Source organism: Phaethon aethereus (genome assembly GCF_964289735.1).
Source record: "Phaethon aethereus genome assembly, chromosome: 3".
Taxonomy (NCBI): Eukaryota; Metazoa; Chordata; class Aves; order Phaethontiformes; family Phaethontidae; genus Phaethon; species Phaethon aethereus.
Window position 1 is genome coordinate 61,715,304 of NC_138576.1, and position 15,823 is coordinate 61,731,126.

Here is a 15,823-nt window from a genome sequence, read left to right on the forward strand (position 1 = left end):
AAAGCTTCAGTTTGCACATTAGGGAAAAGTGAAAACACCAGGCAGTAGAAAAATCACCTAATAATGAAAATTAGCAAAGTAGGTGGTACCTCCAAAACTGCATTGAAAACTGCTTAAGAGGAGAGGGACTTTCAAGAGTGCTGAGAACATATGACTCCAGTCATGGATTTGAGTTCCTCACTTCAATACCCCCAAAGCTGCAAAGTTTGCCTCAGCCTTTCAGCCAGAGGCAAGGGGAGCTAGGGAAGAAACAGCTAGCTTAGAGGGTCAGTGGTATGAGAGCTGCAGAGAAATGCCATAGAAGAACAGTACAAGAGGGTTAATGAAGAGGCGGTGGGGTCAGAAAAGTTGGATTTCATTTATAGCACTGTCTGTAGCCTTCTGTTATGCAGGATCCTACAGCTCAGCACAACCAAGGTAAAAAAAAAAGTTCCATCTCAGCCTCTTTCATACAATTGCTTTCTTGAAAGTCAGGACAAATTGAAAATGCATAAAAGCACCTCGTTCAAACAAACCTGTCTCAATTGTTGAGTTGGTGACAAGAGGAAAACACAGCTGTGTAGTTTTTTCATTCCCTATTGCATTTCTCTCTCTTTTCTACTCTTCCTTTTTTTGGCTCCTTTTTAATGACCTCCCAGGCTTAGTCAGCTGAGACCGTTCCTTTTCCAGCACTTATGCAAAGTTCAAGTCCAGAAAGCAGCGTCCAGAAACAGCCTGACACCCGTGCATGTTTTCAGCTCTACAGGTGGCTGGACCATGTTGCTTCTGTCCTTTTCCAGTCATGAGGTTACAAGTAGCTATCAGCACTGGAGACAGAAGCTGCCTTCTCTGGTTTTGCTGTTGGCTTTTTTTGTTGTTGCTGCTCCTGCATGCCTCAATCTCATTTTTGTTTGCAGGGACATGGGATGAGACATTATAACAGCACCAGAGCTATTCCAGTTCATTCCAATGAACCATCTCTCTCCCCTTTTTCTCACACACAAGAAAAAACACTATTGACAACTTTAATGCCTTCTAAAAGACTGTCAAACTGAGGGCTTTCCTCATTAAAAAAAAAACAAACCAAACTCTCCAAAACCAACTCATGGCAGAAAAAGAAAACTTGTGTTGTTAAAATGAAAGCCATGCATTTTAAATGCTTTCAGGGTTTTTTCTTACTTTCTCTAGAATCTTTAATGAAAGCTTAAAATATGTTAATGGTGCTTGTTGCTATAGCAAGCTCGAGGTATTTGTAGCCAAGTCCCTTGTCTAATTGCTTATTGTTCTGGAGTGATGAGGTCATGTTAACATCTTTGACCCTTGGGGCACATTTATTCTATCAAAATTAACATAGCAATGACCTGAGGCAAGTCTCTGTTCTTTCTTTCTCCCTCCTGCTTAGAGTGAGGACTAGCTCTTACTAATATCATCTTGGCACGCTTTAGCCCTGATTGTGGAAAGATGTTTTTGGGGCACTGGTGAAACACTGCAAGTAATAAATACTGATTTTCTCAAAGTACACCTGACTGTTGAGGTTTGCTTCTGTATTTCATTAAAGATTTTTTTTTTCCCTAATGACTCTATTTTGAAGTAATTTCGATGAATAGATGTCATTTTGATAGATCATATATATCAACTAATTAAAAATGGATATTAATAAATAGCATAAGTGTCCTGAGGAAGGGAGGGACCATGGGTGGGAAATGATTGACTGATGAGTCCTTGAAGTAGAACTACCATGATCAGATGTTAGGCAATTGGCACAGATGCAAGAGACAATTCATTTTTGTGCGTTGCAAGTAAGTTTTGTGCATTGTAAGGCCTGTAAGTAAGCCTAAAACAGATAATTTGGTTATTTTTAATAGCTCTTTCAACCAGATGTGTAGCATACATGCTCAAAAGCTGATTTGTTAAGCTCCATCAATCATTTTACCCGGCTACATATTTTATAGGGCTTTTGCCCACATTAAAGGTTAATTTTATTGCCCACATCAAATCCATATTTTTCAAAATGTTCCACAAGTGCAAGCATGGAAACTTCATAGAAATTTGAAGTGCTAGATAAGAGCCGTAATGGATAATTTCTGATTGTCGGGAGGGAGACCAGTAGGCTGAAGGATCTACGTGCTCCTTGGCTAGCTGATGTTTTCAGAGGATGGATACTTCTGTCACCCACTGAGGATGATAATTTATGGGATTGCTTCATAATCCAAGAGAGACAGTGATCTCCCTGGAAGCAGCAAAGGTCCTTTCTTTCATGTTTTGCTAGAGCCCTCAAAGACAACAACTAATAAAGTGAAACCTTTGCCTCTATTGATGGGGAGTTTAAAGGGCAAGTGGAGAAAGACTTAAAGAAGTTGATGCCATGACAGTTAAGTAGTATAATTAGTGGCTGATCCTCTAGGCTCTCACTGCTTTTTGAAACTGTGCTTTTCCCTGAATATCTATGGTCAAAAGGACTATTTTAGTCAAGAGAGAGTTTCATTCTCTCTTTCTCGACTTCTTTATGTGATAGAGCAAGTCCCCATCCTCAGCAGCATGTGGACTGAGGAAGTAATGCATTATGTGAAATGCCCTACTTTGTTTCGTTTTTCAGTCTTTCCTGTAACTTTGGAGTTTCTGTGGCTGTGAGCAGGGGAAAAGACGGCTGCGCAGATACCACACACAGCGCTGGATGTCATGTTTCTGAGGGGTTTGAGCATTTCAGAAAAAAATAAGAGCTTATTTCAGATTCGCGACGCTGCTTAACTCAAATAGGATAGAATCGTTGCATGGCATTTTAAAATAAATACAAAGTACATTTTGAAATAAAATACCACTTCATAGTAAAATCATTTTTAAATGAAAAAAAATCTCTGAAACACAACATTTCAAGTTTTTCTGGGTTTTCAGGGGTTTGCCTTAACAAGAGAAACAGTTCAGCCAAATCAAGTGAAGTCCATAGAAGGTTCATTTATGACTGAAAAGAGCTGGGACTACGCAGTTTCACTCAGATCTAGGAAAAAAAGTCTAATCTGTGTTTAGCTGGAAATGATGCTTGAAGCTTTTTAGAAGCAAAGGCCCTCTTCACTAGCACTTTAAGTCTCTGCAGACTGCCAGAGCAGAACCTCAAGGGTTTAGTGGAAACAGATAATTCCTGAAAGCTTTTTAAGAGACAAACCTTAGTCATGCACAACAAGGCATCCACTTCTAAAAAGAGGAACAAGATTGCATTTGGAGTACTGTAATTTGTTACAGCAAACTGGCACAAATCAAAAATTAGACAGGCTTTCAGTTATAAAGCCTTTCTCTGGGTTTCTGTGTGTTTTTGTAAGGATAGCTGTTGGTCTAATTAAGGTTTTGTCTCTATCTGTAAACCTGGTCTTGTCCTTGCACTTCTATCACCAGAACAATGACAGGTACTGCTTTGACAAGGGTGACATCACTAAGAGCGACAGGGGGTCACGGGCGGCAGCTCAGAGGTGCCCTTCTTGCATTATTCACAGGATATTCAGGGCAACAGCGGCAGCTCCCAGGGGAAACTCTCCCTCATTTTGGGGAGTGAAGGTTACCAGCCAGTCTGAAAAAATCACTCTGCTCACACTTGTTTGCATCCATAAGTGATCATAAATCACACTCACCGTCTTCCTTCAGAGAGTGCGTGCTTATTTCTAACAGTGGTGTCTTGAAATACTTTTCTTAAGTTTTCAATTATGTTTTCATCCACATAGTCGTAGTTGTGCTCTTCTTCCTCTTCCTTTTCCGCTTCATACTTTCCAAGTGCCTTATTCGTTAGACCTGAGCAATGAGGAAAAAAAAACTGTAAGGAAGTGGAAGACTCTGCCCTTGCCCTGAAAAAAAATGTACAATTCATACAGACAACCAAAAAAGAAAAAAATAGAGCAAGCAACGTTCTCCTCACTTTTCTCATTTTCACAGAGATCATAAATGACTTGCTCAAGTTCCTGAACAATATCTGTGGCAAACCAAGAATGAAACCAAGCTGAGCATTTTATAAGAGTGTCTTCACTCTTAAGAATTCCTATTTCAGTTTTTGCATAATACTTGTACCTCAAAGTCTGTGGGCAAACCAAATAATCTGTTGTCCACTCCCTGTTAGCTGTCCACAGATAACTCTAAGGTGTATAAAAATGATTAAAAATTGCGATCACTGACAGCATAAAAGCAGGCGGAAAAAATTGTCTGACCATATCAAGAGAAGAGCAGTCCACTTGCTACGTGCAGCACCTACCATCCCTATCGCAGATGTGCTCCCATGCTCTTGTGGTTCATTGCCTGAAGAGATGAGCCTCTGCAGCTAGGAAACTGTGGTGTTACTTTGGTATCTCCTAGAGCCAAACCCCCCACTTTCTTCTTATTCAGTAGGTGATACAACAGAGGGGCAGGCTTGAAGGTGGCTTAAGGTTGAAATGAAGAGTTTTGAAGTACATTTCTTTACATCCACCTAGACCAGCCTGGGGCAATAGGACGAGAGGAAATGGCCTCCAGTTGCACCAGGGGAGGTTTAGATTGGATATTAGGAAAAATTTCTTTGCTGAAAGAGTGGTCAACCATTGGAACAGGCTGCCCAGGGAAGTGGTGGAGTCACCTTCACTGGAGGTGTTCAGAAAACGTGTGGCACTTCAGGACATGGTTTAGTGGGCATGGTGATGTTGGGTTGACGGTTGTACTTGATGATCTTAAAGATCTTTTCCAACCTTAATGATTCTATGAATACTGAGGACAAGCCTTCCAAGACTTTTCCCACAAGGAGAGAGACCCTCACAGGAGGCCTCTTGGCAGCTCCAGCACTGGGGTGGGCTCTGCTCTGTATCTTGGCACAGCAACATCCTCACGTGACAGTTCACCCCAGTGAGCTACCGGCTGCTGCCAGAAGGTCCCAGGTTTCCTCCCCTGCCCGGGTGGTCCTAACTGCTTCCCTGGGGGTAGGGGTAGCTCCGCAAGAAGCGTGGGACCACTGGTCACATGGAGCAGGACCCTGCAAGGATCAGACACTGAGTGCCCCAGATCCCGCCGCAACAGCCACCACCTCCCTCGGCCCAGGCTGTGGCGGGATGGAGCCAGGCAGCAGCACAGGAGCTCCCCTGCCAGGAGCAGCTCACCCCTGGGGTTTGCCAGGACACCTCACACATAACGGAGCCAAGAGGATACCATCTTTCTAAAGCAAAAGGTTTCACCTGAAAAGGCAAAACAGTGCGAAACGCTGCTTTTGGTACAGCTGTTCCCCTTGGGTTAATTTGCTGTGACGTAACCTGAAACAACCCGCAGATGTGCCCAAGGCCTCACAGCCTACCGGGCCTCCCTGCAAGGCTGTGCTTGTCAGACAGGTCCTTCTTTGTGGGACTGAGCTTCTCAAAGAAGGATCCTCCTGAGCTGGTCCTTGCAACCACTGTGTTCCCTCCCCTTTGCCAAGAAAACAGCTGTATATTCTCTTGACAGTCTCCAAATCGCACTCCTGTTCCTCCTGAGACTCTCCATGGCTGAGGGTGTCTCTCCCTGAAAAACTGGGCAGGACTCGTTTCTTTCTGAAGTTGTGATCCTCTACAGATTTTTTAAGGCCAGAAATAACCATTAAGTTAATCAAGCAGCTGCCTGGCCACACCAGCACAGAGTTTATCACGGACCAATTTACTCACAAGGCCCCCTTGCTACTTTTTAGGAATGAGTAAATTAGCGAAGTATTTCCAGATCTAGACATCAAAAGGGAAAAAAAAAAAAAAACCCAAACCACAAAAAAACCCCAAACAAAAGCCCAAAGCTATGATGAGAAATTTAATGAAGATCTCACTCACGCATGTGGCCACTATCTTGTTAATAAGCATTTCCAGGTTTGTAGTTCATTTGCAAGTTGGCTGTGTTTGATATCAGTAAAAGTAAACTAATGAATAAAACAGGCACTGAAAGAATAAGCTAATCCCTGTGATTCAGCAAGGGAAATACTGTTTGTGCACTTAGACTTGCTAATACGGATATAAAGTACAGATTGCACACGGATGGCATAGCTAGACTTTCTTCTTTCCCAAACACAGACAAACAAAATTATATGCTTCTTGAGCAAGACAGCTCAAGGAGAAAGGAAATTAATGTCATCAGGCAGACTGAATCACAGCTGTCCCCAGTCCCAAACCTGTGTAGGATGCCTTCTGAAATGTATATATTTACACTTCAATAAAGCATTAAGCAATGAATGGGACAAGCTGAACGATCCCAAGAGAATTCTGAACGGTGAAATCAATGCCATTTTCTTCCCTGTGTGAAAAAATATCTATTAGCCTCAACACTGAATTACTGAATCCGATATGCCATCTCAGCCTGCTAAGAAAACAAGGTTTATGTCATCGTGCTCTCTATCCATCCATCTGTCAATCTCTTCAGTACTTTTAAAACTTTTTTGCCAATTTAAGTCAGATTTGAAAAGGGGACAGAAGTCTCAGCATGGTTACAAAAGCGAGAGTTGAATTAGTTCTTCTACTGAAAGAAAAGCATGCAGAACACAGCTGTTATACACTCCATTTGGCAGCAGACAGCAGGATAAATCAGCGTGTGCATATTGGTTGGCCACTCAACACACACATAGCTCCAGACCTGCTCTTTTTCATTTGATAGGAGTGCCATAAGGAGAGTTTTGGTTTTTATCAGGGAAGGGGGAGAGGAGCAGTAGGGGACAACAGACCTGAATACTTATTAAACCAAATTTCATTAATTCTGCTCTTCCTGGAACAATTTGTATAATTATGTTTGCCTTTATGGTGGAAGGGTAGTGCTGTGCACACTAAAAATTTCCGTTTATCTCACTTGTATCCTCAAGTGGGCAGGATTTGGGGATTTTTTCTTCTGAATATACTTGCTGTTTGTTCACAAATTTCAAGTTCACAAACAATTGTCATAGCTCTCCATTCTGCCCTCCTTCAAAATGTAGGCAACAGAAGTAACCCAACCCATGAGGACCTTTGCTTGGATGAAAACAGTGCTAGAAACCCCAACTCATGTACATACAAGGCTGCACACCTAAACGCCCCTGGCCATGACCGTTATATAGCTGTGGTAAATAGCTCAGGATTTATGCCGCATAAATTAACATTCAACCACGTAACAACATTTAGTGTTTATTTATGCCTAACTTGAAAACAATAGTTGTGAATTATTATGTGCAATAACATTGTGAACTAAACCGGGTAGAGTCATATCCTTATTTCTGCACATCACTTAAATGAAAATGCACAGAACTGAAGGCATTTGCATAAGCCAAATCTATGATCAGTAGCATTTCATTTGCCGTGGGCCCGGTTCTGATGCTCCTCAGTGCTAAGAATTAATTCCTTAGAGAGTGCTATTGAAAGCTATTGAGTCATAGCAGAATCAGAGCCCATAAAACTAATGGACTGTTCCTTGAGCTGGTATCCATCAACCGTTCCTTCATGTGATGATGTAGCATATCTTTAAAAACTGTTAAGTGCCACAATCAAAATATTTCATATGCACTGTAGGGTTACAATTCATGTATGGGTAATGTTTATCTCCCTCTGGAATCTACTAACCCGTTGTTTGGAGAAGTTTAATCTGAAATTTAATTTCTTAAAAAATCTGAAATTTCCTGAAAGAGGCATATGTTTGACCTCTTTCACTGTCCTTTTTAAATTTTCTTCTTTGCCACTTCTTTTCTAGTCTATCTTGCTGGTTTTATTGAATTCTTACAGACACTAATTTCCACTGTTGCACTACTGCCTCTTTTTGTAAAATAAATCCTCAGTGTATCAACAACTCTTAAAGATGAGAAATGGTTACCACAAGTTTTAAACAATCGCACATTTCAGGCCCCATCATACCCTCCTGCAAGAAGGTAAGGAGAAGGGCTCAGGGCATCATCATGGCCCCCAGGCTGCTGCTCTGCACATAACCTCATAACAGGCTGTGCTCTGAACGAAATACTAAAATGAATTAAACATAATATCCCCAAAAACTTAAAGCAAAACATAGAATTCTGAATTATTTTTAAAAAAGCCACAGCCTCATAACCAAATGTATTGCCCTAACTGATAGGACAGCAAGCTACAGCACAGGGGCAGAAATTTCTTAAACCATCTTTGTTGCCAAATGTAGTAGACATTATATGTGCATCCTAAATTGCAATCAGAAGACCCCTTCCTTTTTTTCTTTCTCCAGCCCACCAGCCTCCTAAATCAAGTGTTTAAAGTCAGAATATATAAATACCTTCCCTAAAACGTCCTGACATCAATAAACAAAATCAACATAAACATTTTTTTATTGCAGACTGTAACAATTCCAGAAACCTAAGCCACGAGCAGGAAGATTAGGTAATGTTTTACAAACTCCACTTAGAATAAATTTCAAGGGTAAAGAAAAACTGATACAGCAGATTTCTGTTGAGAATTACTATCCTGCAGATATTGCTACTATTTCTAATTAATTCAAACTCAGTCAAATATAAGAAAATAAGATAATATCTTTGGTGGCCAATTCAGGTTTAATTTAAACAGAGGAAAAAGGTTCAATTTCTTAGAAACAAAGATAATAAATCCTATCTTTACTAACATGAACTCTGTAAGGAAAGACAACAGACTCTTTAAAACTGAAAGAAAAACATGTTGCTTTCCGTTTCGGAACTATCTGGCCTTTGGTAAGAAATACTAATTGTCTCTGTAACTGGGTTTTTTGAGAGCACAGATTCAACATCCTTATTAGGAATTTGAAACAGGCTGGTGCTTTGGAGGGTGGCTTAACATTCACCAGTAGAAGTTTAAAGATTAGTCAGTGAATGGTGCATTTCCTCCCACTCAAAACCCACAGGAGTGTGTCTGTGTTATTAGTCTTGACATATTTTCTAATCCATTATCTGGTGAATTAGCAGAGCCGAGTATACCCTCTGGAACAGGCAAGCTTGCTGCACGCAACAGTGGACTCCTGGGGATCCCTTGGCTGGCCAGGAAGAACTGCTGTATCATCTAATCCAATCTCTTGTGTAATTCTGCAGTTATCTTTGAATTAAACCAAATAATTCTGGGCTACACTAACACACATCTTTCAGAAAAAAACGTTAGCTTTGGTTTGGGTATTTCAGCGTACAGCCCATCACTGCTCTTTGTTCTAGGTTGCATCTGCTTAGTTCCAACTTTTAACTCACGTTATACTTAAATTTAGACAAAGTTTGTACAGTGATATACGCCAAGGCAATTAAACAAGAAACAATTTCCTAGCCTTGTAAGAGAAGAAACATTATGATACTGCCCCTTGGTTTTCTATGTGTGTACTAAAGAGAGGTATTAATGATTATTCTATGATTCTATGATTAAGAGTTTGTTTGAAAACCCCCAGTAACAAAGGCTATTCTTTATCTGATCTTCTGTGAGTAGTCTAAGCTAACACAGTACATAGGATGAACTTAAAATAAACTAACTGCAGCTTTCATGGGGAATGAGGCAGGAAACATACGATCGATGAGCTTCGAAATCAGAAACATGGCTAAGAACTGGGACATCTGGGAAGAGTTAGCACTGTGAATCTTTGCAGGACCAGAAGCAAGCAAGCCTTCAGCAGCCCTAACACATTTTTTCTCTAATACTCTTGGGCAGGCACCTAGGACCACTTGCAAAGCACACGTCTCTAGCCCATAAACAGAGGGACATGGAGAGGGGAAAAATGAGCCTGACTGATACCTAAAGTTTAAAAGTAATGTGTCTACTGGAAGAAGGACAAATTAAGTCAGTAATCTACCATTACAATTGATGAGTGCATCTCAACCAGCAGCTAAGAAAACTCTGCTTTCACAGAAGGGATATCACAACAAAGGTTAGGATCTTAATGGAATGAAGGCCAAAGGAAACAGAGCTAGATCAGAGAAGGTAATTTAAACTTGAAAAAGTCCCTAGAAAAAGCCTTCTTCTCAATTAGAGTGTTTCAGAATGAAAAACAAAGAAAGAATTGCATAAGAAAAATAAACTTGTGCTAGCAAGTGAAAAATAGCAAATAAAAATCAAGTGCTCTTGAAGATTCTGAAAAATGTTTATCAAGGACATATAAATAAGGTTCAATGGGATGGACAAAAGATTAATGCTACCGGCCCAGAATGAACGAAGGGAGAGAAGGCAGGCAGGCTTAAACCAGGGCAGATGAGGCAGTCAGCAACATTGCCTTGTTTCACTACAATGCTGAATGTTCAGGTGAAGGTCCAAATCAAGAACAGTTGCAAAAAGTCCAAGTCTATTTTCTAGTGTCCAGAACCGCAAACTGCATGAGCTAATAAGAAGGGTGAGCAGTGGGAAGGAGAAAATTTAGCACGGCTAACAGAAGCAGCCCTCCGCCTAAGGACAGGTGAAGAGCCTGCTGAGAGCTTCTGGGTCAGGATTAGCAGACAAAAAAAACATGGGCGAGGCTGTTGTTGGTGCGTGCTACAGACACTGTGCTTCATTAATGACATAGATGATGGGACAGAGTGTACTCTCAGTAAGTCTGCAGATGATACAAACTGGGAGGAGTGGCTGAGACAGTTGTGCTGCTATTCAGAGGGACCTGGAGAAGCTGGAGGACTGGGCAGAAAGGAATCTCATGAAGTTCAGTGAAGGAAAACACAAGGTCCTGCACCTGGGGAAAAATAACCCCATGTGCTGGTACAGGCTGGGGCTGACTGGCTGGAAAGCAGCTTTGCAGAGAAAAACATGGGGGTCCTGGTAGGCAACCTGACCGTGAGCCAACAGTGTGTCTTTGTGGCAAAGAAGTCCAACAACTTCCTGGGCTACATTAGGCAAGGCAGTAGCCAGCAGGGATCCTTACCCCTCTGCTCAGCACTGGTGAAAGCACATCTGTAGTGCTGGGTCCAGATCTGGGCTCCCCAGTACAAGAGGGACATGGACATTCTAGAGTGACTCTAGCAAAGGGTCATGAAGGTGACTAAGGGACTGGAGCATGTGAAATAGGAGGGAAGGCTGAGATGGCTGGGACTGTTCAGCCTGGTGAAGAGAAGGCTCAGGGAGGATCTTATCACTGGGTATAAATACCTCATGGAAGGATGTGAAGAAGATGGAGTCAGACTCTTCTCAGTGGTGCCCAGTGACAAAAGAAACATGAGCGGTAACAAATACTCTCTCAGTAGGAAGACGGTTCCAATACAAAGAATGGAAAGACTTGGCTACCTCCCGGTCCTGTTATTGAGCTGAAGCCTTAGTAACAGTAGCTCCTAACTTCTTTTCTCAGCCCAGGGATCTCAGTTTAGAAACTACTGCACAGTTCCTGTAAGAGGCACAGGAAGTGACTGTAAGACTCCACTTCTCGCTGCACCAACTGAGCTGCTGTGTTCAGGAAAATCTTTGAAAAATCTTGACTGCAAAACCATTATGTGACTTTATCTGTATGGCTTTCCCTGTCTGTGAGGAGTCTGAACCCATGAAGTAAAGCACCTACATGAGCAATGACTCCTGCGCTTGTGAATAAGCCAGTCCTCAGTACAAACTTTAAGCCTGGCTTACTTCAGTAAGGATGCTTTGGGCATGTGTCCTTCAGGTGCGTCCCCCTCCAGCTTCCCATGGCTGCCTCACCCCACAGAGACTAACCCATGCAAGTGACCCGACTGATCCCGGTAGCATGGACAGCACTTTTCAAAGTCAAGCCCCAGTGATTTGCTGGTAGTTCCCTTGGCACAAAAGAGTACAACATTAACCCATATTGATACTAATTTTTTTCTGGGGTTTAAGTAGAGGATACCAACCTTTTTAGCTGCTGATACGGAAGCTTCACCGTTTATCCCTAATCAAATCATTAAGCAGTGACAAAACGGAGCCTTCAGGGAGAGTTTTCAAAGCCACAAAATAACAAATTTGGGATTATCTTTCAAAGCAGTCAGATACCAAATTACCTTTCAAAAACTAGTCTCCAAACAATCAACTTCCATAGCAATAAGGATTAGTGAATATTCAACATGCCACAGCAATTCTTCACTAAAAAAAGCTGTTTATGTTGTATTTGGAAGTTTCAATATACATAATTTCAAATAGGCAGTCCTTTTAAGGAGTCTCACACACTGAATGACAGAGACAATGAAGACAAACTCTATGGGAAGTTCTTATATTGATATCAATTATCAGTTAACAAATGCTGTGAGGGTGCTTTGTGCTTTGGTCTTCCAAATGTTCCAATGTTGTAATTAATGTGATGTGTTCATACTTCAGATATAACCTGTGACTGACAGATTAATGAAATCGATGGAATTTTTTATATGAAGTGCAAAGTCTTTTGGATTTGTCCTTTTATCATCTAGCTTCTCAACTTCACTACATTTCCTTTCTGAAAAAGGAAAAACTTGAAAGATAACTAGAAACACTAATCAGCTATCAAAAATGCTCTGGAAATCTGAGCAAATGGTGACTTTAAAAACAATTACCAGTCAAGTAATTTGCTCAATATTATTTTTTTCTTCAAAATACAAATGTATGAGTTGAAGACATCTTAATATCGTTAATGTAAATTGCTTGCTCATCTTTAATACTTGTTGGAATCAGCAGGGTTTTTTAACAGATGATGTGTATGCATCTTCCTAAAGCAAAAGGAAAGCACATCTTTTCCACATGTCTCTTCCTAAAAAGTGCTGAATATTCATGTTGCAGTGTCAAACAGAGTTTAATACCATGCTGCTGTTGAGAGCTTGGATGAATTTGCCTTACGGCATTTATGGAGGAAGAACAGAAATGTTCACTTTTCATCTCTTTTGACTAAGCCACAAATTCCAGATGAAATCACGCACGATAATCCTGTATGTAAATTATTTATCAAGGCTGGGGTTAAGCTTTGTTATATTAATAACTCAAACCGTAAAGCTTAACTGACCTTTAATCACACTGGTTTCCACTAATGTAGCTTTCCCAGTCATGTCCTTCTCATTTTCACGATGCATCAAATCATTTTGACAACTAACTTGTAATTCCGAAACATCGGCAGCTTCATTTGAGCACAATTTCTTGGTGGCGTCTACATAGAAATTCTGAAATTACATAGAAGAGCATATTGACTTTGCATGTAAGTTGTTACTCCAAACTGGATGCTTTCAGAGATATGACAGATAAAAGCAACATTCTTTGGGTTACTTCTGTGAATTTTAACCACAAACTTTCTGTTTGTCGAAGTCATCAATCACATTTACCATAATGCTTGTCTTTGAGGCATGTACATCACAAAATAACATGACCAGAAGGAACTCTGGGCAAAGAAATTGCCGATAAAATGTTTCTCCAGTCTTTCTTTTCTTTTTTGTGATATATGGAGTCATGCAAACACAAGGACAGAGATTTATGTATCCCTTTTGGGGCTGATACAGATTTCTTTCTGATTAACTATTTTTATTGTATCAATCATTCATTTAATGAGTTCTGTTACATATTACATCACAAATCCATATAAAGTCTGACATTTCAATTACATTTATCCAGTAGCATTCATAGCATAGTGAGTATAGTTAGATGATAGGAACAGGCAATTATGAAGTAATTAATTATAGTGCTATTATATTGCAGGAAGTAAGTTAATACTTGCACCCCTTGAAATTCAGGCTTGGTACATACATTTCCATAATTCTGTTTTCTGTTGTTTGGGTTTTTTTAATTCTGTGGTATTTATGTCAGTCATAAATACTTCCAGTCAAATACATATTTTTCATCTGTGTAAATAAGGGTCAATTAACATTGTCAAAAAGTGTATCTTCAGTGAAGCTATACAGCAGCTGCAGTGTAGGTAAAGTCCAATTGCAATCATTATACCAGACAATATATATTTTTGAAAATAATCAATATAGATTTTCCATTCAAATCAAATGTAGATTTTCCTCAGCAATGAAAAAGCCCATCCTATTCAGAGAGAGAAGGTCATGTTGGTAAAACCTACAGTAGCTACGCCGTAATAGTGTCTGATCTTTCCAGAAACAACCCACAATTTGCAAAAGCACAACACGAGCCTATGTTTTATGACAATCTGCCCCTTTTGAAAAAAGATACCAGCTAGCAACAAGAAAGTCACTGGTAATTGAAACAGCAAATTTGAGAGAGTATATTAAGAAGAACAGATGAGGATGAAATCTTTAAAACATATGGACAATTTTTCTCAGTGGGTGGGTCACGATGTGACATAAGTGGAAGACCCTAATTTTTCAGCTAGAGGAATCTGTGGTAGTTTTCTCCGTTTTCAAAAATAATCACTGCAAGCTCCATCTGCAGGGGTTGACTGAGTTACAGTATTCAATCCAAGTTTGTGCAGTACACGCTGTACAATGCTGGCTAGAGCTCTCCTTGATTGCAAAAGAGCCTCTGAGGTCAAGCAAAGCTTTAAGCAGTGATGTAATACACAAAAGCCCCAGGGATTTGTACAAAAAGAAATACAGCTGAGAAATATTTTGCAAAGAGGACAGAAATGTCAGAAGAAGTTCTTCACAGCAGAGACCTGAAGCAACCCAATGGAAAAGACACCGTTCAAACTAGGACGATGCTCGGCTGGTGCATTGTGGAATGGCCTCACAGACGTTACAGGAGCTTTGTCTTTCTTTCACCAACAGAGCGTGGCCTTTTTTTGCTCTCCAGTTCACCTAAACATGCTATATGTACCACCTATTTATTGCCAGTCTGGCCCGGCAATATGAACACACACTTTGCAGGTGGTTACTGGGAAATGTCCAACTTCTGCTCGCTTAAATAACAATTTTTCAAAGCTGTCACTAAATTTGTCTTATCCTCAGTATCAGTCATACCTGTTTATCACAAATGAAAAGTCTTGGGAAGGGCAGGGAAACATTATTATTCATAGGCAGATTCTTTCTGTGTTCAAGTTATTTGGCATACTTAGCACACAAAAAGCTTTCACTTAAAAGTCAGCTTTCAGGTAACTAGAGAACATTAATTTAAATAGTAGACATTAAAAAAAATGAATTATCTTATTTTCTAGTCAGCTCCTTATTTAATATATTAATCCTAGCAATCAATACCACGAACGAGTGTGTTCAGATTATTTATTTTGCATTGCTTTAACTAACTGAAAACAAGCCATGGTATCAAAACAGAAAGATCCCCTCATTAAGAAGAATGCAACTGAAGTTTGTGCTAATCATATCATTCACCAGCAAAACGACACACGGTGACACAATGGTTAGCTGGGGCACCCTGCAAGCAAATTAAAATATGCAGAATTCAAACTTTTAAAAACAAACAGGATTACACAAACTGTATTTTCACTTCACTATATGCTGAAATCTGATATCGCTTTAACATTCTTAATAGCACTATAGATAACAATTATACTAGAGAACAACGGAGATAAGAAGCTTTTTTAAAATATACAAGAATCTTACAGTCATCTTTCAAATACTAGGCAGGCTTAACAGCACAAGGTTTCCAGCTATGTGGAGTCATTGTTCCACTAATTTAAAGAAGTCAGGATATCAGCCATGGTTTTCAGTAGTTACTGCCAGAAGAAACACTAATTCAGTTAAGAACACTAATTCAGTTAAGAACTCATGACCTGAATCACAGTCATTTGTTGTAACAGCCTACTCATGAGGAAACCTCAAATCTCAGCATTTGGAAAATCCAACCAACAGGTTGTGTGTTCACAGCTGTGTGAACTAAAAATTTTACCCTAACGGCTAAGCATTGCCCATTACATCTCTAGGTTCGTTCACTGTCCAGAAATCACTCAGAAGACAAAGCACAAAGCTGGAAAGGTAAGGTAGCGTGAGACTGCGCAGTCCCTCTCAGGAAATCGGAGGTGTTATATCAAACAGGATACAAAAAAAAAGTGAGAGCTAAGGTGACAACTAAAGGGCTGGAGACACATCACTTCAGTAAGAACAGAAGTG

The 15,823-nt window shown here is 40.2% G+C and overlaps 1 protein-coding gene across 1 annotated transcript in view; it reads right to left on the reverse strand.

Annotated features, from left to right (window-relative positions):
- Positions 1 to 3,412: 3,412 nt before the first annotated feature.
- Positions 3,413 to 15,823, reverse strand: part of THEMIS (thymocyte selection associated) — a gene marked incomplete at its 5' end in the record, with an annotated part of 79,802 nt that continues 67,391 nt past the window's right edge. The window contains 2 exons of the mRNA XM_081998176.1: positions 3,413 to 3,756; positions 12,814 to 12,967. Coding sequence (XP_081854302.1) covers positions 3,596 to 3,756; positions 12,814 to 12,967 — 315 coding nt within the window. The 3' untranslated portion in view covers positions 3,413 to 3,595. The remainder of the gene's footprint in view (positions 3,757 to 12,813; positions 12,968 to 15,823) is intronic.